At 33.4% G+C, this 23,528-nt stretch overlaps 1 protein-coding gene across 5 annotated transcripts in view; it reads right to left on the bottom strand.

Annotated features, from left to right (window-relative positions):
• Galphaf (G protein alpha subunit f) overlaps nt 1-17,527 on the bottom strand; it is a 29,910-nt gene extending 12,383 nt beyond the window's left edge. Inside the window, exons 1-7 of one of the 5 annotated variants that reach the window (XM_069834359.1) lie at nt 17,398-17,527; nt 9,163-9,307; nt 7,310-7,382; nt 4,780-4,954; nt 3,222-3,319; nt 2,793-2,847; nt 1,223-1,369 (exon numbers count right to left, since the gene is read on the bottom strand). In XM_069834359.1, coding sequence (XP_069690460.1) covers nt 1,223-1,369; nt 2,793-2,847; nt 3,222-3,319; nt 4,780-4,954; nt 7,310-7,382; nt 9,163-9,286 — 672 coding nt within the window. In that variant the 5' untranslated portion in view covers nt 9,287-9,307; nt 17,398-17,527. Of the gene's footprint in view, nt 1-1,222; nt 1,370-2,792; nt 2,848-3,221; nt 3,320-4,779; nt 4,955-7,309; nt 7,383-9,162; nt 9,308-16,004; nt 16,209-16,385; nt 16,422-17,397 lie in introns of those variants that run through there. The other 4 variants (XM_069834329.1, XM_069834339.1, XM_069834364.1 and 1 more) reach the window with 4 other exon arrangements.
• Nucleotides 17,528-23,528: the final 6,001 nt, after the last annotated feature.

Raw genomic sequence — 23,528 nt, 5'->3', positions numbered from 1 at the left:
TATGATCTAGGATATTATTTTTATCAGTTCCAGATCTATTCATTTTTTATTATATCCCGGACTTTATAAGGAAATTATGGATTTTTTTTTTTTTTCGTTGATTTAATTTAAACAGAAATATTTTCACTGATAATGATAAGGTTGGTAATTGTTATGCAACACTCTCTCTATGCGAAATACAGGTTGCAGCAGCAGTCATAGCAGTCATTGAATTAATATCTGACGTGTAGTTCCACAGAAATAATTGGATGTATTTAAAAGTCCGCAAGGCTTTGCTCTATGGTTCCAAAACATGGGTATTTACACAGAAGTCTGAAAGTAAAATGCAGGGTGCGGAAATGAGATTTCTGAGAAGTACAAAAGGATGCACAAGACTAGACCAACCCTGAGAACCCTGTTCACACGTCGCTACTTTTAATCTGCGCGCAGCATGGAAAAGTAGCGGGCAGCAGGTTTGGCAGCCGCTACTTTTCGGGTTGCACCGTTGTTCACACGTCGCAGTACAAGAGTTGCGCAGTTTTTTGTACTGCAGCGCTGCAAAAGTAGCGATGTGTGACCGTACCTTAAGAAATCAAGAAATAAGAAACGAACTAAACATCTATGCCGTAAAAGATAAAATAAATGATACCGTGACAAGTGGTTACAACATATAAATAGAATGTCTGATACAGTACTTCCTAAATTGCTCTTTGAATATAAACCAATGTTAACATTCAACTGAATTGTTGCATAACGAGTGATATGAGCCATTCAGAGCACAAGTGGTGTAAGTCAAAATTGGGTAATGAGGTTTAAAGTAAAAATTCTGTAAAATATAGCGCAAAGTAGCAATTAATATTCAGTTTATTTAAACTATTAGTAGTCAGTGGATAGCAAGAAGGACATATTAATTGCTACTTTGCGCTATATTTTACAGAATTTTTACTTTAAACCTCATTACCCAATTTTGACTTACACCACTTCTGCTCTGAAAGGCTCATATGTAATATGTATAATGGAAAGTATGCGTCATTTTGACACACCCATATTTTAAATTGTAGGCCCAATAATACATGCATGTCTTGAAGTAAATCCAGAAAATAAACGCATCCAGTATAGACAAAGAGCACAGAGACTTTGACAAAGTTACATTTAATCCGTTGAAAATGTCGTTCTGAACTTCGAATGTCAGTGACAATACGCTCCTTGAACTACAATATAGAGGTACTGGTACCATACTTACTGGTAACCATTTACGTCTCTCTCCCCTTTGCCCACCAACATCAAACATCCAGAACTCCATCGAACCCCCGCCATATTTCCTCGGAACTTTCATCTCAAATTCTATCTTTTGTATACCAGTCGTCTTCTTGCGGCTATATAAAATGTCCTGAAATCAAACAAAGGTACAAGGCTCGCAATTTAAATGTATACTGTACATACAGCCTTTTGCATCTCGGGTAACCATCAAGGGATTGACTGGCAGTGCGCTGGTTACACTGCTAAAATAACAGTGTTCATCTTACCTTAGAAAATGTGTTGGAAATGTTCTCTTCACTATGCCAAAAACAGATTGTACGGTATTTGTTGAGAACATTATTGTTCGCTAGTTGGAGCTAGGCCACTGGATTGCTTTCAACTATTTATTCTTCAACGTATTTTTGAAGAGGATTTCTTGGTTGTAAAATCTGTACATCTGTAATTGAGTAAGGCTTAAGTTTCAGAGTTTAGTGCGACGAAAATGCTGATATACCCAATTCTCACCCTAATTTCGGAAGTGATTTTCTCAGTAATGTCTCTAGATTCTCACCAATTTCATTACCGGTAACTTTATTTTCTCTCGATATTGTTCATTCCAGTGTGTGTTTTATTTTCGTGTAAAACCGATCCTGTTACTTCAAACTTTTTAACTAACACTTCAATTACTCGTCTTCCACACCTAATTGCAGGATAGCTTAGAATAAACTCACTTCGAGATAGATTCTCACCAATTTCGTCTACTTTATTTTCTGTCGATATTGTTCATTCCAGTGTAAAACCGTGTAAAACTGATCCTGTTTCAAACTTTCTAACTAATACTTCAATTACACATCTTCCACACCTAACTGCAGGATATCTTAGAATAAACTCACTTCGAGAATGGCAATCAGAATATTGTACTGATGTTTAAAATATGCTTTGCAAAGAAACACGTGTTGTTCAATTGTTAGATGCCTCATCCTGCTCGAACAGCACATACACCACAACTGATGATAATATTGCTATACCCTGTCCTCAGCCGTCACAGACCAGTTAATCGAGATGAAAAAGGCTATATGTACAGCAAATATTTTAATTGGAATTCTGTATAATTTCACTTATCTATGTACCTATTTATTTGCATATCTGTACATGTTATTACTTATAGATTTAAATAATATGTTTATTTATTTACTGGTGTAACTACCTATTTACCAAAATACAACTTTTAAAAATAAAAATACCAATATAAAATTAAATTTAAAATATAAGATTATTCTAACAAACTTAAAAACAATAGCTATAAAACAAATAAAATTGAAGCAAGAAAGTCTTAATCATATATAATTATTAACAGCTCATTTCCCTCATTTTTAATCACTTAGACTGTTTATGTTTATATAGCAGTATCCCACAATTATCACTAAAAGATCTTTCTGCTTTATAGCAAGCGGTTAAAGATACCAGTACCGTAACATAAACTAGTAGTAGACTCTTGTAATATTAATTATATCATTAGATACAAAAGAACTGAATTAAAATGACTATTCATAATATTGTAATGTTATACAAACCTGATCACTTGGTCTATAGTTTGGATTCCTGACCTCCATTATTCTGTCAAGGAAGCTGTAAAGAGGGACGAATGAAAAATAGTTAATGACCCATTCATAACTATGAAAATGGCTATCTACATGAGAATATGTTTCTATGTATGTTATAACCACAATGGTATCGGGACTGGTACTTTCCTATAAAATATTAACTCACATTTTACAACAATACCCTTTAGCAAATAGAAAATTAACATAAAATAGTTAAAAAATACCTAACAGTGTATTTAAGAAATGAATCTATAAAAGATAATAAACGGAATTAAATTAAATCCTGTCTTGTCTTGTATACAATATCACTAAGGTTGTTAATATGAATGTATGCTTAATGGTAAATAATAATTAAGCATATATAAAAATACAAATATTTATATCTGAATTAATACTTACTATTTTGCGCTGTCTATAAGTTGGAACTCATTAGACCTTCGGTAGCACTCTTTAACACCTTTATCATTCCATAGTGTTTGAACATGATCGTAATACTCCTGCAGTTGAGAAAAAAAGACATAAAAATCAGGGGCAGCTTTTGGGGTAGTGCCAGTGTGCCATGGCACCGCCAATGAAATAAACAAAAAATAATATCCTAAAAAGCAGTTGTAATAGTTTATTTCTACATATTTTATTCGTATTTCATCTGAATGAGCGCGCGCACAGATCGGGATGCACTCTTGCAGCATTTTTCCGACCTTTGGAGCCACTTCTGTGTCGCACTGCCTACGTCCATATAACACTGTACAAAAGGCTACTGATTCTAGTTTATATACGTTTCTTATGGCAGACTTTGAGCCGAATTCAGTTTGCCTCAATAGTTAATATTCCGCCCGCTAGAGCACAGTAATGCAGAAATTTCGCTAGATGGCAGGGTTGTTGGAGACGTTAGGAAGGGAACCATGAACCGCAGATTTGCACGAAAACACAAGTTAAAATTCCGCGCCAAATGTTAATGTAATGTTGCCAATTCAAAAGTAATGCACATAACTTGGATTTGAATGCGTAAAGTATTATCCGTTTAACTATATTGAATGCAGAGATAGTCATGGTTCTTTTTAGAAAGATAAATATTTTTTTTCATATTATGTAACACTGTTTCTTAATGTTGTGTAATATATTTTGTTTTATTTTGCGGCAACTAAATATCGCTACACTGTTGCTACAGTATTGATGCTTTTGTTAACGATACATGGGATCTATGCAGGACATGAACATGTGTTATTCAGGCCGCTGCCTTGGATTCATCGGCCTGTTAAATAAAATGCAAACGTGTTCGTTTATTATTTATATCACTGTTTATCTCGTGTGTTTTTGCCAGTAATTTTATTAGTTATAAAATTTATTTGTATTTGACTAACAATACTGTGAAAGTTTTGCATTATCTGTATCTGTAAATTTCGTTATTAGTTTCGGAAATGTTATTGTAACTGTTACTAGATGCATTATTAACTGAACACCGGCTAAAATAGCTGGTTTAATTAATGTGTTTTATTTAACATAATGTAAACGTGAGCTGCAATTATCAGTTTCACTAGGGTAATTTGCGTAAAACCTTTTTTCATTTTTGGCACCACCATCAGAATGCCTCACCGGCCGCCACTGATAAAAATATACTTTCGAGTTGTTACCAGCGAAGAGTTAATGGAAGTGAGAATGCTTTGTTAAAATGAAGTGTTTGTAGAAATCCTTGGCCATAGCTAATTGGGATTAGCAGGTTGAAATATAGCCGAGGTGGATAAATCACCAAGATTACTTAGGCCTACTATAATATTATCACTATGGTACTATCTTGCCACTACTTATAGTCTACTATATTTTTTGTTATACCAGTACGAATGTTTGTTCAAATGTAATGGACTATATTTATTACAGTACAGTATTTCCCCAAGAATGCCACCACCCAATGAAACAGCTAAAAGCAAAATGAGAAGTCGCACGCCAGTACTGGGCTCACCTGTGTGTAAGAAGTAGGTTCTTCTGGACCCAGCTTTCGGATATAGGCAGCACTGATTTCACTGTGGTCACTGTTCAGATTGACAGGCGGTTTGAGGAGGGACATATTTGTCACCAGATCGTAGATTGATTCATGAATGTTCTGACGAATCTCTTCCACTTTATCCTTCCGGTCACTGTGACATAGGAAATCAATTCACATACCGTAGTTGAAACCTCTATGAACCCTCTTGACATTTCCAAATTTACAATATGTTCTTTTATGTAATATTTAATTTGCATTACCAAAAATAGGATTTACCATTAAGAAATAGAATACATAATTATAAAATAAAATTAAGAATTCTAAGAAAAACCAATTTAAATAAATTTTCTAAAATGCTGACAAATGTAAATATACAATTGGAAGAAAAGTCAACAAATTGTAAAATAAATAAGTGCATACAAGTAAATAGGCTATTTAATTAGTGTCACTGACATAATAATAATAATAATAATAATAATAATAATAATAATAATAATAATAATAATAATAATAATAGTAGTAGTAATAATAATGATAATAACAATAATATTAGTTATATTATCGGCTGCTCTGTATGATTGTGAAACTTGGACTCTCACTTTGAGAGAGGAACAGAGATTAAGGGTGTTTGAGAATAAAGTTCTTAGGAAAATATTTGAGGCTAAGAGGGATGAAATTACAGGAGAATGAAGAAAGTTACACAATGCACAACTACACGAATTGTATTCTTCACCTGACATAATTAGGAACTTTAAATCCAGACGTTTGAGATGGGCAGGGCATGTAGCATGTATGGGCGAATCCAGAAATGCATATAGAGTGTTAGTTGGGAGACCGGAGGGAAAAAGACTTTTGGGAAGCCCGAGACGTAGATGAGAGGATAATATTAAAATAGATTTGAGGGAAGTGGGATATGATGGTAGAGACTGAATTAATCTTGCACAGGATAGGGACCTATAGCGGGCTTATGTGAGGGCGGCAATGAACCTCCGGGTTCTTTAAAAGCCATTTGTAAGTAAGTAATAATAATAATAATAGTAATAATAATAATAATAATGTTTATTAGCCAAAAGCACTTATAAATGTAACAGGCTTCGTCACTATAATACCTTAGCAAACATACATACTGTATAGCAACACTTGAAAGAGCAGAGCAATTGTCTGTACTATAGTTTTCTCATAATTCATTATTAAAATTTTTACTAGTATTACGATAGAGAAATTACTAACATACGATGAAAAGTAAGACCTCTTTCTGAATTTAAATAACAACTCCTAAACTCATTAATCTGCAACACAACAATGTATGCAATCAATCGAATTTTTAAACCAAACTTTAACAGAGAGATACGGTACTAAAAACTTACGGGACATTAGTGACATAATAAATCTGGATTGTAAGCAAATTTAATGGGGGTCGTATTACCACAATAGAAACATCAAACAATATGAAATTACATAATAATGGAAGAAATTAATTTTAAATCTACTGCGTAATATATTCAAAAGCATAAATTCAAGGGAAATGACATGTCTTAAATGTGGTACATTGAAGAATTCTCTTAGAAATTCTGTACAGTAAGCGGAAAAAAGAAGAAAAAGAAAAGACTAATTCCCGGAACGAGACCTTAAAGACCATCTAGTCTAGCACATGATAATAAGACGTAGAAGAATCTAGTGATTATTCTTTTTACCCTGATAGAGGTGAAAGTGTAATTATATGTATGTATCATGGTATGACCAAAAGAGAAAAGATGGACCCCTTCACACATTTCTAAAACCGTGAAGAGGATCTCGAATAATTCGCAGGTGCTCGTGTAAAGGGGGTTAAGTTGATTTGGCTAAACTGGAATAAGTACAGATTTGAACTATCCACAATTACTTTTCTCTTGTGTTAAAGGGGTTAAGTTATTCTTCCATCTATGATGCAGTTACAGTGCTCCATAGTTTGTGACAAAGGGGTTTTGTTCAGTACCAAAGGAGACAAGTTTACGTACCTTGCAATTTGACTTAACCCCTTTACACGAGCACCCGCGAATTGTTTCATACCAAATAAAATCAAAATAGGCAATACTCTGTCTACTGTCACTCATTATCACTCAATGTGTGTTCAACATGACTTACTTCATTCCTTACACAACAATAATGAAATATTTAAAAAATAACAAAAGTCAAAGCCTGGAGAAATAAACTAACCACCACTGCTGACGTTCCTGTTGTTTTGTTTCTGCTGTATACTGGCCCTATCTAAACTTTCAATATATATTTTTTCTCCCTCTAATTATGAATTTGTATTTGAATAATTTTATTAAAGTGACGAGCTTCATTTAATGCACTAGGGGGGAAGGAAAAATTAGAAAATTATAGTACAGTAACTTTTCTAAATCATTCCATGAGAGACAGACACATCAGCATTCACATTACTACGTGGTAGATAAAGAAAGATGTTTTTCAGAAAACAATAGTAGTAAATAATGTTAAATTTTTCCTCATTACACTGTCTTACCTTTCTGAAAAGCCACTAATATGTAAAATCTTCATTTGTTTTATAATTGTTGTTTTTCCAGATTCACCAGTCCCTATAACAGAAGTTCATTTTATTTAGCATAAATGTTGCTATATAAGCTTATATATATATATATATATATATATATATATATATATATATATATATATATATATATAATGAATTTAAATACTATTACAGTCACAATCATGCCATGGTAAACATCGTAAGATGAAGATTACATATATATATATATATATATATATATATATATATATATATGTATGTATTTACAGACCCAGAAACAAAATTTGGGCAGTACTGCGCAGTATGTTATAACTGGAACTTGAAAATTCATGTGGCCCAATTTTTTTTTCTGAGAGTGTACAATTGGCCTATGTTGCGTGCCCCTACCGGTATGTCTTCATAACATCTAATTTTCTAATGTAATTTAAGGTTTCGAATCGATGACGTCACTTTTTCGTCATGTTTACAGTTCTGCCAGCATACACTTATAATCCCAGATCACATATAGATTGCTCATTCCTATGTTAAAATTGGTTGCACTTTGAAGACAACAACCGCCAGGATCGATACTTGTCCGCCATAAACGAACACGAGATGGCAGTACAGTCGCTAATGCAATTCAAATGGGAGTTATGACGTGACTCCTTATGTAACAACTAGATGGCAGCAGCATAGTAAACCTGACAAAAGTTGTTACCGTCAAAGCCTATAACACCGAGCAATCTGGGTATAATATGATCTAGGCTTATAATGCTAGTTTATTTACTAGGACAGATATTTGTGAAAGGTTAGAGTTTAGTGAGGATCTATGTTAATTAAATGTTACGGGTTTAGTGAATGTATAGGCCTATATTAGTGAAATGTTAGAGGTTTGTTGAGGGCTTATATTAGTGAAAGACTACGGGCTTAGTGAGGCTGTATAATAGTGAAAGGTTAGGTGTTTAATGAAGGTTTAAAAGTTAAAGATTACGGGTTGGGTGAGGGTTTTAGTTTAGTCAAAGGTTAGAGATTTAGCAAGGGCGTATACTAATGAAAGGTTACGGGAATAGCGAGAGGGTGTATTAGTGAAATGTCAGAGTTTAGTGGTTGTGTATAGAGAAAAGTTGGGGGTTTAATGGGGTTTATCTCAGTAAAAACTTAAGGGTTTAATAGGGGTACAGTACAGTATATATATATATATATATATATATTAGTGAAAGGTTAGTGTTTAGTGAAAGTGTATTTTAGTTAAAGATTATTTATTTATTTATTTATTTATTTATTTATCTATCTATTTATTGATTTATTTATTCTGGTGTAGTTAAGGCCATCAGGCCTTCTGTTCCACACCACCAGAAATAAAAATACAATAATAGAAATAAAAAGAAAAACTCACGCTATAAACAACAGAACTTAAAGCCACACAAAAATATACACAGGTTGCAGTCATACAAACTTTAGATGAGTGATTAAGTATCGTAATTAATTGTATCCTAACTAATTAACTAACATAAACAAGAAACTTGCAATTTTAATCTAGAGTAAAAAAAACACAAATCAACACTTCTAGCAATAAGTAAAAAGCATTAAATAAAACAAAATTTTTCAATTTAATTTTGAATTGTGATAAAGTCTGGCAGTCCCTGACGTTATTAGGTAACAAATTCCAGAGGCGAGGTTTTTCTACAGTGTAGAAGGAATATTAGGGGTTTGAGGGGGTTTATATTAGTGAAAGTTAGGGATTTAATAAGATAAATGAGTCAGGGAGAAGCCAAATTAAGTTTTAAAATTATTTGTAAACATCTACCAGATGACTCTGAAAACTCAAGCTCTCAACATATTCGCACCTAATAGCAGTATTTTAACGGCTTTCTTGTAATCTTTGTTCCATGCTTTAATCTTCTCCTCCAGTTCCCTGCTCACTCTTTTCTGTTGCTGCACCTCGGGGTCTGTACCTCCGAAACAGCCCATAGCTTCGAGATTGTGCAGCTGCTGTAACAGATAAGATATACCAGTATACAGTATCTGATATCACTCACGAAATAACTCTCCACAAATAAAAATCATGCACAGCGTAGTCTGTCGAAGTGGTGTGCAACTTGAAAAATGGGTCATAGTTCTGTCATCTATCCGCAATATGCGGAACCCGAATCACGCAAGTGAAGTGGGAAGGCATTGGATACACACACAGTCTCTGATATCATTAGGTTGATGCATAAGTCTGTAGAGTTTTTGTTTGTCATCATAACACTGCATTGTTAGGAAATTATCATAATTAGTGTTCATCCACATCTAATCAGATAAAGAAGGCGTTGTGTATTGGTACTGCGAATTGTTTCCCAGGAATGTAACCATAATTGCTGATATTTACTACCAAAAACTCAGAGGCTACCTCTGATTGAGGTTCTGGCTAAATTAAGATTTCTGATAAGGGGGGGACAGAATCCTAGATAGAGAATAACATACATAAAATTATTATTATCCTCATTCGATATGGCTCAAAGCTTGGTCGCACTGAGTTGCTTGTCTTGCATCTTGATCATAATAATAATAATAATTATATCCATGAGCAGGCTTAAGATAAAATCTGTAATTCCTCTACTAGAAACATCAACAACCAAATTTCTTGGTTTGCATATTAATAATACAATAAATTGGAAAAATCATATCAAAGAAATAACCCCCAAACTTAGCTCAGCATGCTTCGCAATTAGGTCGTTACAACAATTTCTAAACAGCAGTATCTTAAAGACAATATATTTTGCCTATTTTCATTCCATTATGTCCTACGGAATAATATTTTGGGGAAATTCTGTAGATAGTAAAAATATATTCTTATTACAAAAAAGAGCCATTAGAATAATAGTTGGAGCAAAGGCTAGAGAATCATGTAGATTATTTTTTTAAAAAATTAGAGATTCCAACCTTAACAAATCAATACATATACTCTACAATAAATTTCCTCTTATGTAATAAAGAAAATTTTCCAACTAACTCAGCCATACATAGTATAAATACCCGCAGAAGGAATGATTTTCATACGCCATCATCAAATTTATCATGCTTTCAAAGGGGAGTACGTTACATGGCGATAAAATTGTTCAACAGTCTTCCTGAAGACATTAAGAATCATAGCCAAAATCCTGCATTATTTAAGACAAAACTAAAAAATTACTTAATATCTCACACTTTTTATTCTGTAGATGAATTCTTGACATTTCACAGTACTGTGTAAATATTATAATAATATTAAATGGTAAACATATTACATTGTATAAAATATTATTGTTATTAAGGTATTAATTCTGTACATATTTCATATTTGCATTTTATATGTTTTGCATTTTATTGTTAAACGTAAGAATTGGACATGTTCTTTATTCTATGCTGTAAAGCAAATGTAAGAATATTATGGAACAAATCTATCTATCTATCTATCTATCTATTGATTGTTGTCAGCTTGCTGGTGATGATAATACATCAATATTATTTTCTTTGCTTAATTTATACTTTATGAAGTATATATACTCGTATTAAAACAATTATATTTTGTGAGGGGGATAGATGTTATCCCTGACAAGGATGTTAATATGAATTTACGAGATAACTTTCCACCAGGGGGGGAGAGAAAAAAATGGGCCATCTAATTTTACCGAGTTCAGATGCAACGCATTACATATGTGAAGTAAATAAGAGCGCCTGTATAAATGCTACTTTTGGGCACTCTTACGCAACTTGTTGCCTACATACAGACTGCCATCAAAACTTGGCTCATTATTTTTTTTCTGATACTATACGTAACATATAGAGAAACAGAACGCTGTAGGATTCAACTGAATAATGTGGATTTGAATGCCATCGTTTACTCTCTTCAATTCGGCTCCATTGTGGTAACCCTGACCTAGGTAATCTTTAATGATTAAATCAATTTCACCTAAGATCATTAAAAGGTAGTCTGAAAAATGTTTGTGCCGAAGTCGATAGATAGACAGACAGATAGATAAATAAATAAATAAAATAAATAAATTAATAAAATAAAATAAATAAATAAAATTAATAAATTAAATAAATAAATTAAATTAATTAATTAAATAAATAAGTAGCTAAATAAATAAATAAAATAAATAAATAACTAAATAAATAAATAATTAAATATATAAGTAAACAAATAAATAACTAAATAAGTAAAGAAATAGGTAACTAAATAAGTAAATAAATAAATAACTAAATAAATAAATAACTAAAAATAACTAAATAAATAAATAATTAAATAAATAAATGACTAAATAAATAACTAAATAAATAAATAACTAAATAAATAAGTAAATAAATAAATAACTAAATAAATAAATAACGAAATAAATAAATAAATAATTAAATAAATAAGTAAATAAATAAATAAATAAATAAATAACTAAACAAATAACTAAATAAATAAATAAATAAATAAATAAATAAATAAATGTACTATTACTACCTATATCCATTGTCTTATTTACGAAGAGTTTGATATTAAATTTTTAATGCATCACGATATAAAGGACTTCAGTTTGTTTTGTTTTACTTTATTTTAACTTTAAATCCACAAGTAACATGTATCAGTAATCACAAACTGTTTTTGCGCAGGTGCAGGTAGTGAGAACACAACATGATTTAGTTCATGGCATTATATATTCTTCCATGCCATGGATAAATCCAATGAATTGGATCACAGAAGCTGTGATCGGAGTGATGCATTTAGATTCAAAATGCATTTCCAATACGATCTGACATAATAATTATTAATACAAGCAACACTTAACTCTTCAATAATTATTTTCAAACAATTTCTGGAAATACTTTAAAATTAAACTATATTGCGTTCGTTATCACTGGTTGTACTACAGTAAATATTAGCCATTAATTGAAGTGTCAGAGTAAATCTTTCATGTCGAAAAGTTACAATTATTTTCTTTTGTACTTCGAATATACTATGTCTTATAAGAAACTACGTCTTCTCAATTTACAAATTCATCTGTTTTTCACATACTTGACTTCATCAATACTAGAAAAACATTTCTCCTCTTCCATTTTCCATTTCGATAATAGATTCTTCCTACTTGAGTTTTCATTTGGCATTTTAAAGGTTTCTTCACCAAACGTTTATTAATAACTATTAATATCTCATGCTCCGATGACATGTTTATTCAAGTATATGAATCTTGCTACTGTGGTTAAAAGTAGTATCTACTCAAAATAAAATTAGTAAAAGACTATCGAAGTGATAATGAAATTAACCTTTTCTAAATACAGTATGGCGATTTATGCGTGTGTTACTTAGAACGATTGAAGATTTCAGTGACTCAAATAACATTGTTATTGACGGTAAGCTAACAAATAACAACTTAAATAGGGCAATTGGTTTAAATTTAAATCACATCCTGCTTCCGAATAATACTATGTTGTAAAGTATTAACAATAATGAAATAACTTAACTGTTCCTCAAAAGGATTTGCAGAAGGTAAAAATAATAAAATACTCTTAATTACGCAAAATAAAAAAATACGCATTTATGGGGAAAAAAAATCTCAAAGCATAAGACATAATCAGCAAAGATATACAAAGTTGTTAGATACACGTGCAGTCAGTAAAAATATGCAGTTGCATAAAGTTCCAGTCTACTTATGACTAACTGCACTGGTCGTCACTGTAAGAAACCCTTGTAAAATAATATGAAATAAGAATAAATTTATTCCTGATTTGATTTTGAGACAAAATTTAAAAATCGTACTCACGCATTCACAAAAATCATGCTATGAAAACATTCATTTCATATAATCACGAAAAAACTCGTTAATTAATTTATTCATTCACTCATAAATTCACAAACTTATTTTGTTGTAACTAAACCTTTCACTCACCTGTCACCAAACACGTATATTTGCCAACTCATTCATCCAACCACCACAACCTCACTAATCTCTCATTCACTTCTTCACTCTCATGCATCTGTTCAGTTACTCATTGGCTCTTTTACTATACTGCAATCCATTCACTTTCTCATGCCTTAACTTACATATTCACTCACTCTTGGATCCATCGACTCTTACAATCATTAAGTCAGTCATTTTCTTTCTCATGCACTGACAGAAAGTCTCACATCATGCAGTCACTCACACTCGCACTCAATTACTCATTCATTTGTTCACACACAATGACTGTCACACTCAGTCACTTAATGTCCTTTCTGATTTTCTCACTCTTACAATCATTCAGTCACTTATTCACTTTCTGGTCTGCTCACTCTCACATTCATTCGGTCACTTATTCACTATCTGGTGTGTTCACTCTCACATTCATTCGGTCACTTATTCACTTTCTGGTCTGCTCACTCTCACACTCATTCAGTCACTTATTCACTATCTGGTGTGCTCACTCTCACACTCATTCAGTCACTTGTTCACTTTCTGGTGTGCTCACTCTCACACTCATTCAGTCACTTATTCACTATCTGGTGTGCTCACTCTCACACTCATTCAGTCACTTATTCACTATCTGGTGTGCTCACTCTCACACTCATTCAGTCACTTGTTCACTTTCTGGTGTACTCACTCGCACACTCATTCAGTCACTTGTTCACTTTCTGGTGTGCTCACTCTCACACTCATTCAGTCACTTATTCACTATCTGGTGTGCTCACTCTCACACTCATTCAGTCACTTGTTCACTTTCTGGTGTGCTCACTCTCACACTCATTCAGTCACTTGTTCACTTTCTGGTCTGCTCACTCTCACACTCATTCAGTCACTTATTCACCATCTGATGTGCTCACTCTCACACTCATTCAGTCACTTGTTCACTTTCTGGTGTGCTCACTCTCACTTTCATTCGGTCACTTATTCACTCTCTGATGTGCTCACTCTCACACTCATTCAGTCACTTGTTCACTTTCTGGTGAGCTCACTCTCACACTCATTCGGTCACTTATTCACTTTCTGGTGTGCTCACTCTCACTCTCATTCAGTCACTTATTCACTCTCTGGTGTGCTCACTCTCACACTCATTCAGTCACTTATTCACTATCTGGTGTGCTCACTCTCACACTCATTCAGTCACTTGTTCACTTTCTGGTGTGCTCACTCTCACACTCATTCAGTCACTTGTTCACTTTCTGGTCTGCTCACTCTCACACTCATTCAGTCACTTATTCACCATCTGATGTGCTCACTCTCACACTCATTCAGTCACTTGTTCACTTTCTGGTGTGCTCACTCTCACTTTCATTCGGTCACTTATTCACTCTCTGATGTGCTCACTCTCACTCTCATTCAGTCACTTGTTCACTTTCTGGTGAGCTCACTCTCACACTCATTCGGTCACTTATTCACTTTCTGGTGTTCTCACTCTCATTCAGTCACTTATTCACTCTCTGGTGTGCTCACTCTCACACTCATTCAGTCACTTATTCACTATCTGGTGTGCTCACTCTCACACTCATTCAGTCACTTGTTCACTTTCTGGTGTGCTCACTCTCACTTTCATTCAGTCACTTGTTCACTTTCTGGTGTGCTCACTCTCACTTTCATTCGGTCACTTATTCACTCTCTGATGTGCTCACTCTCACATTCATTCGGTCACTTATTCACTTTCTGATGTGCTCACTCTCACTCATTCAGTCACTTGTTCACTTTCTGGTGTGTTCACTCTCACATTCATTCAGTCACTTATTCACTCTCTGATGTGCTCACTCTCACACTCATTCAGTCACTTATTCACTTTCTGGTGTGCTCACTCTCACACTCATTCAGTCACTTATTCACTTTCTGGTGTGCTCACTCTCACACTCATTCAGTCACTTATTCACTATCTGGTGTGTTCACTCTCACATTCATTCGGTCACTTATTCACTCTCTGATGTGCTCACTCTCACACTCATTCAGTCACTTATTCACTTTCTGGTGTGCTCACTCTCACACTCATTCGTCACTTATTCACTTTCTGGTGTGCTCTCTCTCACATTCATTCAGTCACTCACTTTCTGGTGTGCTTACTGTCACATTCATTCAGTCACTTATTCACTTTCTGATGTGTTCTCTCACACTTCCAGTCACTTATTCACTCTCTGATGTGTTTACACTCATTCAATCACTAATTCACTTTTCGATGTGCTCATTCTCAAACTCATCGAGTCACTTATTCACTCCCTAATGTGCTTACACTCACTCATTCACTTTCTGATGTACTCACTTTCACACTCATCCAGTCACTTATTCACTCTCTGATGTGCTTACACTCACACCCATCCAGTCACTAATTCACTTTCATGCACTCCAATTAATTTACTCATTCACTCACTCATGCATTCAACTCTACACTCATTCATTTTCTTACACACTCCCACATTCATCCTGGCACTCATTTAATCTCTCCACTCGTTCACTCCCAAATTCATCAACCAATACACTCATTGAGCTACCCAATTCGCATTCACTCCCATACTCATTCAATCTCTTAATTCATTCTCTTGCATACTTCTACTCATTCAGTCAATTTAATGTCTCATATCATCATTAAACACCACACTCAGTATCCTTCTTACACTCTTTTAATCTCACACTCATGTCACTTCTCGATACAGACTTTAAGTTATCCATTGCAATTCCATTCACTTCCAATTAACTGCTGTGTTTTGTGACTCATTTTAACTTACACGAAATAAACCTGCAAACACTCACATATTTTAACAAGCCAGTGTCACTTGATATCTCAGTTCCCACGGCACCTTGATAAGTACAAGAAACACAAGTTTTGACTGAGCAGTACAATATGGGCGGATGTCTTATCTGCGAGGTACACGGGTTCTGCAGGTGCAGATAAGACAAGCTTCCGAAGATACTACATCCACGCCCAGCAACCACGTGCACCTATGCTAATGTATGACATACAAAATTGTATGGAGTCGACAAGCTGCCGTATTTTCATTACTGCCCTTAAGTAGGATTGCAACATCAAACGAAAAAAATCTGGGGTATTTTATTTTAAAAATGAATAAGGGTTATGCGCACAGAAAATAACCAGAAATTAAATTTACCTGTTTCAATTCACGATTCATAATTTTAATTCATAATAATGTAATAAAGCTGCTGAAACCAAGTTTCTTCTGTTAACATTTGAGCAGATGCATTGGTGCGTCTGTAAATTTAATCTAATCTAATCTTTACAGTACAAGCTTTTTGAACTGATTTTAGTTGGTTTGATTATTTTGTTCTGATGCACAACCACTGTTAATCGAACTACCTCACAGTTGTAAAAGATTTCGATAAAATTCCACTATAATGTAAAAAGGCCACTTTTCCTTAACCGCCACCTTCTGTCTAATGCACTTACAGACAGTTAGAGATTTTGCATTATATATACACACACACATACAAGAATATAATATGGTAATGTTACATGGTATGTTATAAACTCAAATTTTATTCATTCTAAAACTGGTATAATTTATAGTCCTGACCAGGGGCATACGCAAAGGGGGCTTACCATGTTTGAACCCCCCTTGCACTTAAAAAAAAAAAAAAGACATATTTAAATTTGAGTATTTTTTTTATCCACAATTGTTTTCCCTTCTTTAATTTTTCACTGTTTGAGTAACAAAATCTACATCGACATAAGGCATAGTCCTCCTACCCCACCTTCAATATAGGTCCCTGTGCTTGGTGCTGCGGCATATTCGAATTATAACAATAGTATCTTTATTATAGAGAGACCTACTGCCTACCTATCATATACAAATAACTGTTGACTAACTATATATATGATTACTGTGTAAGTATAATAATAACACAAGCATTTTTTATTATACAAAATTAAAGAGAAGTTAAAATTTGTTAAAAATTCGGAGAGTCTTGAATATAAACCCCCCTCTTGACAAAATTCTACTTACGCCACTGGTCCTCACAAACTTTCTTGGGACATTGGGATTCTTACCTGGACGATGACAGCTATGACTGAGACTGCAACTACAATTACTATGATGACGACAACCACCACTACTGCCAACACCACAGCTACCACCACTGTCACCACCACCACTATTTTCTTACCTTTGTGTTTGTTTAATTATTTTATGACATTTAGGTACAGCAGGCCTAAATACAGTATAACCAATGCCTAGCAGAAGGAAGAATATTCGAACATGACTCTTCTTTTTCACCACATCATTTTCGGACTGAGTAGATAATGTAAGTTTCAAATGACATTTGTGCTCTCTTTATCTGATTGGAAAATCCACATTGCAACTAAGATGATGGATGATGTGGTGGTATGGGATAGCTATTGTTTCTGATGCATGTAGAGCCTATCTGAAAATTGGTGTGTTTATGTCTAGTGAAATAAGCGTGTTATTTCTCAAAACGCTTTTCAATGCCTATAAATATAGGTCCTAATTCACTTTCCATTTCTAAGCGAATATTTGATTCATTCATATGCATTAATTTCGAGTGTAGCCTATTTGGAATGTCTATAACCAAGTCATATAATTTCATGGTTCATTTATAATAGACTGTTTCGAAATCGGCAAGGGTATTTTTCTTCTACTGTTCAAATGTACAAAGTGACAACACATACCGTAAAGTGGGGCGACTTTGAACGCCGAGGTGACTTTGAACAGTAATTTTGCGCCTTTCTAAATTAAATGCTGCACCCTATTGCGAAAGAACTGAACTAGTTTATTGACAACTTAAACAGTTTTATCGCAATTGGGTACAGCATTTAATTTAGAAAGGCACAAAATTACTGTTCAAAGTCACCTCGGCGTTCAAAGTCACCCCTCTTTACAGTAACATTTTCACCATTCAATAACATATCAGCAGTGAAAGACACTTTGTGTTATTAGGAAATCAGTAACCAATATTCAATATAAAACATTTTATGCAAGAAGTATTAGAACATTCATACTATTACAAAAAATTGCACAAATAATACCAAAAAAGGCTAACCGATTTTTATGCAATGAACGAATTTTTGCTTATAAATAGCAGCAAAATTCAGATATCGCATTCTTGATTTTTTCCGAGTTAAATTAGCCTGCCATCAACAGATTTGTGCAAATATTTCATTTTTTTCAAATTGTTGGTTGGTCTACTATTGCGTAACTCTGTCCATTTAATATGGTCCTTTGTTATTGCTATCATGAACATAATTAAATGAAATGTACATCACACTACATAAGATATTTATGGACATAGGTCTACATTTAACAGCAGCAAAGAGTTTAAAAACATTTCCTTTGCTGCCATAATGTATTCAGTATTTCAGTCATATAACAAGTTACAGGAGGATGGAGAAAGTTACACAATGCAGAACTGCACGCATTGTATTCTTCACCTGACATAATTAGGAACATTAAATCCAGATGTTTGAGATGGGCAGGGCATGTAGCATGTATGGGCGAACCCAGAGTGTTAGTTGGGAGACCAGAGGAGAAAGACCTTTGGGGAGGCAGAGACATAGATGGGAAGTAATATTAAAATGGATTTGAGGGAGGTGGGATATGATGATAGAGACTGGATTAATCTTGCACAGGATAGGGACCAATGGCGAGCTTATGTGAGGGCGGCAATGAACCTGCAGGTTCCTTAAAAGCCATTTGTAAGTAAGTGCCGGTAAGTAAACATAGGCTAATATTACTCACAAAACCATTTAACTTATCAGAGCACAAACAATCTCAAAGCATACAGAAAAGAGAGGGAGAAATCTGAGAGAGAGACAGGAGATATGAAGAATGAACATGCACACACATATACGTATATGAAGACTATGTGCGCACACCTAGTAGAACAAATAAAAACGTAATCAATATTAATCAGGAATTGCGTGAAAGCATCAGGTGATATAAATAGTCATCACTGCTTCTTCGATATGCACACAAGAAGTACGATAATGATTGAGATTTTTAACAGGGTCAATTAAATGATTATCATTAGAGCAATCATGAAGCATTAAAAAAATGCTGAAAGCATAATGGAAACTTACACGTTTGATAGGTACCTTATTAGGTTATGACGGTTGTATGGCTTATATATATGTATATATATGCTATCTATGAAAATAATGATTTACCTCCACCCAGTAAAAAAGGCATTTTGTCAAACATCCAGGCTCTACAGTAATAAACAATGTCCATAAAAATGTAATATTCTTAATACATCTTGTATAGATTGAAGAAAATAAGCAGTGTTGCCAATCGTATTTTGTTAAAAATGCATGAGTCAATGGCTGCTGACATTTTAGCAAAATTTATAATATTCGCTCTCCTGTCACAAGCACATGAATACACACCGACTCATACCATTTCAATAGTATATGACTTCTTTTAATGCAGATTGTAAACACCACAAAAACTCAAAATAGCCAAATTAGTGACATGTTATTTTAACAATTCACCATTCTACTATAATGTGAGTGCCAAACTTACAGGCCATTCATCTTGACTCCAGAGTATGTTCCATGGAAGGAACTTACAGAATTTTAGAGAGAATAAAGGCCGAAGAGAAGATTTTTTTTTTTTTTTTGCAGGGAAGGAGAAAAGTTATTTCGAAAGGGCCCATGATTAATTTCTTCTAGGGCTTTTTCTTACATTTACCAAATTGCCTTAGAAAAATTACAGATAATGAATGCATAAATGTTAACTTTACAGTATATCCCTGTCTGAATTACAAATTACACAGACAGATATAGTCTTCCTTTCGATTTCTTCAAACAGATTGTACGTAATAAAGCTATCTTATCAGCCGGAAATTATTAGGTGATTGCAAAGCGCCGATTGATAAGTGAAACTGAAGATAAGGTGGCAGATACAGACTAAGTAATATTTGCTGTTGTAAATGCAACTGGCTGGTCGGGACCTGCTCTGATTTGATTAGATCTTTGGCAGAATCACGTGTGCAGTTCTTATTTTGGTAGTGAGGTAATGCTACATTTATGTAACATCTGCGAAGTGAAATACATATATCAACTACTCAGCTCGAGCCAGCAACATTGATATTATTATTATTATTATTATTATTATATATTTATTTATTTAGAATATTAACGAGATAAACAACAACACAAAGGCCAATTACAGTTTAGCACAAGATACAATAAACAAAACAAAACAAAACATATGATGAGAATGAATGACAGAAAATGGTAGTGAGATAAAATACAAACAACCTAACAAATAATTTTTTATTTTATTGGGTTATTTTACGACGCTGTATCAACATCTAGGTTATTTAGCGTCTGAATGAAATGAAGGTGATAATGCCGGTGAAATGAGTCCGGGGTCCAGCAACGAAAGTTACCCAGCATTTGCTCGTATTGGTTGAGGGAAAACCCCGGAAAAGACCTCAACCAGGTAACTTGCCCCGACCGGGATTCGAACCCGGGCCACCTGGTTTCGCAGCCAGACGCACTGACCTCCAACAAATAATAAAAGATATTAAATAACAAGTAAGGATAAATTATGCATAAGTAAAATCAAATCAAATTGTGCAAATTAGCACTTTTAATACACTTGGCTACTGGAGAAAGGGATTTATATAATATAGTGAAGAAAATTCTTTGACTACGAAAACCTTTCACGGGAATTCTACGATAGGTGTTACGTATGAAAGAATCACAATCAATGACACCATTAATAGCATTACTAAAGAAAGCATAATCAATATCCTGATGTCTCGAATACAGACTGGTACAGTTAAAATATTTACTAGATAGTTCATAATTTAAAGAAGAAGAGTTGGGTACAAATCTGAACACACAAAGAGAAATGAATTTTCTTTGGATATTTTCTAGTTTAGCCGAATCAGTAGAAGTAATAGAGTTCCACACAACAGATGCATATTCTAACTTAGACCTTACTAAAGCATAATATAATGTAAGTAGTGTATCAGGAGAGGAAAAGGAATAAGTAATAGACTAATGAGACCAAACATTCTTAGTGAATGATTAAATAAATGAACAACATGGTCATGAACGGAAAATCAGCACAAAAATATATGAAGTACTGTAGCATTTATCTATCTTGACTTCTTTACCAAAATACCTCTTCCCACTCTTGCAATAAATCTTATAAACCCATGACTGGTATCATAATCTTCGAATAAAAGCTCAAATACAGAGTGATTCACAACAATTTACCGTCACTTATGGAGCTTATTTCCAAAGACATTCTGAACAAAAAATGTCACATAAACATTTGTCATAATCTCAATATTTTCAGAGTTACACTAATTTGAAGTTGTTAGTAAAATAACTTTTTTTCTTTAGTTTTAAGGGTAAAAAAAAATATTACAAATAGAGAATGATCTATTCAGAAGTATCATTTCTTTAATTGGCTAGTGTTGTGAAGCTAAAAATGTGTTGTTAATTGCTTTGTACAGATTTTGCTTTTCAATTTTTAACTAAAAATTACATCATTCTTACACACTTCTCACAAAAATTGTTGCAAATCATACGACTTTTGGAACTTGATTCTTCACAGTTTAATTATGCATCTTAATGTACAGTATTAAATAATTTACAAGAGTGGGGTGATTTGTAACAATTTGCTATGATAAATGCGTAAGGAAATGTAATTTTGTAGTTAAAATCGAAAAAAAAAAAAAAAAATCTGTACGAAGCAACTATGGGATTCACAGCACATTTTTAGCTTCAGAATATTAGCTAATTAAAGAAATGATACTCCTGAATAGTTAATTCTTTATCTGTAATATTCTTTTACCCTTAAAACTCAAGAATAATGGTATTTTACCAACAAATTCAAATTAGTGTAACTCTGAAAGTATTGAGACTAGGACAAATGTTTATATAACATTTTTTGCTCAGAATATCTTCGGAAATAAGCTCTGTAAGTGACGGTAAATCCTCGTGAATCACCCTGTATATACTTTCAAGTAGTAATCTTTCTCACAATTTTTTTACCAGTACTTGGTTATTTAATGACGCTGTATCAACTATTAGGTTATGGCATTGGTGATAGCGAGATAAGGCTGAGAATTCGCCATAGATTACCTGATATTCACCGTATGTTTGGAGAAAACCTCGGAAAACCCAACCAGGTAATCAGCCCAAGTGGGAATCAAACCCATACCTGAGAGCAACTCTGGATCGGCACACAAGTGCCTTAGCTGACTGAGCTACGCTGGCGGCTCATAGATGTTGAAAAAAAGTAAAGTTCCAAACCTTACTGTTTGCATGCAGAAATATTACATTCAGATCTAAGATACTACTTAAATGGTTGCCAAATATGAATACATTGGAATAGTTACTGAAGGGAAGTGAAAAGAGATGAGGTATTTTTAACATACAATATACACACTTACATAATTGCTTTTGCGTGCTTTATTATTACAAATTACATACAATGCTGAAAAAGAATTTCTACCAGTCATTATAACAGAAAGAAAATTAAGTACCTACAAACTTCCATCTCTATGCGAACATGTTTAATCCACATTTAATTCCTACTGCTGCTGATTAGAATACTAAAATACCAAACATCACTATAAAACAACTTTCTTTTACGAGTATTATCAAACTTACTACATTTAACTACTTTTAATGTCAAAATTGACATGTTTACTTTCCTTCTTATGTTGTGTTCTTTGTCTCCTCAGATTTAATACAATCTTCACACAAATGATATTATCAGAGGACTTTATTATCGCGAAATAAAAAATAATCAGTGTCACAAAGATTATACATACCTGGTACATTACTACATTCTACGCATTTTGCAAATAAACTAATAAATAAATACATACACACACATACATACATACATAAAATAAGTTCCTTGGTCATCTTGAAAATGACATTCTTGTTTACTACTTTCTCGAATTACCATTCAAGAGACTACAAATGAAATCATTTACTATGTACCCAAACAAGAAAATAAACTTCTGTTTTCTGAATTGCACGATTTTGATTTTTCTTGATGCTTTAAAATTTTTTTCGTAATAAAGAATATTATTTATTAACGAAAATTAGATTTGGAAATTTTCATTCATTACTGATAAAATTTGACCAGTACTTGTAAACAAATAAAGTGGAACATGAAATTATAAATATATTATCATAAATGTGCCACAACCAAATGCGAAGGTAGAAAATCCAAAGAAATTCATGGAAGAAGTACATTTCTCAACTAGAAATCTTTATCCACCTTAGCATCAAATTTACAAATTAT

Source organism: Periplaneta americana, chromosome 1 (assembly GCF_040183065.1).
Source record: "Periplaneta americana isolate PAMFEO1 chromosome 1, P.americana_PAMFEO1_priV1, whole genome shotgun sequence".
In the NCBI taxonomy this organism is placed as follows: Eukaryota; Metazoa; Arthropoda; class Insecta; order Blattodea; family Blattidae; genus Periplaneta; species Periplaneta americana.
The sequence above is the reverse complement of the archived record's forward strand: the minus strand, read 5'-3'. Positions and strand labels throughout refer to the sequence as shown.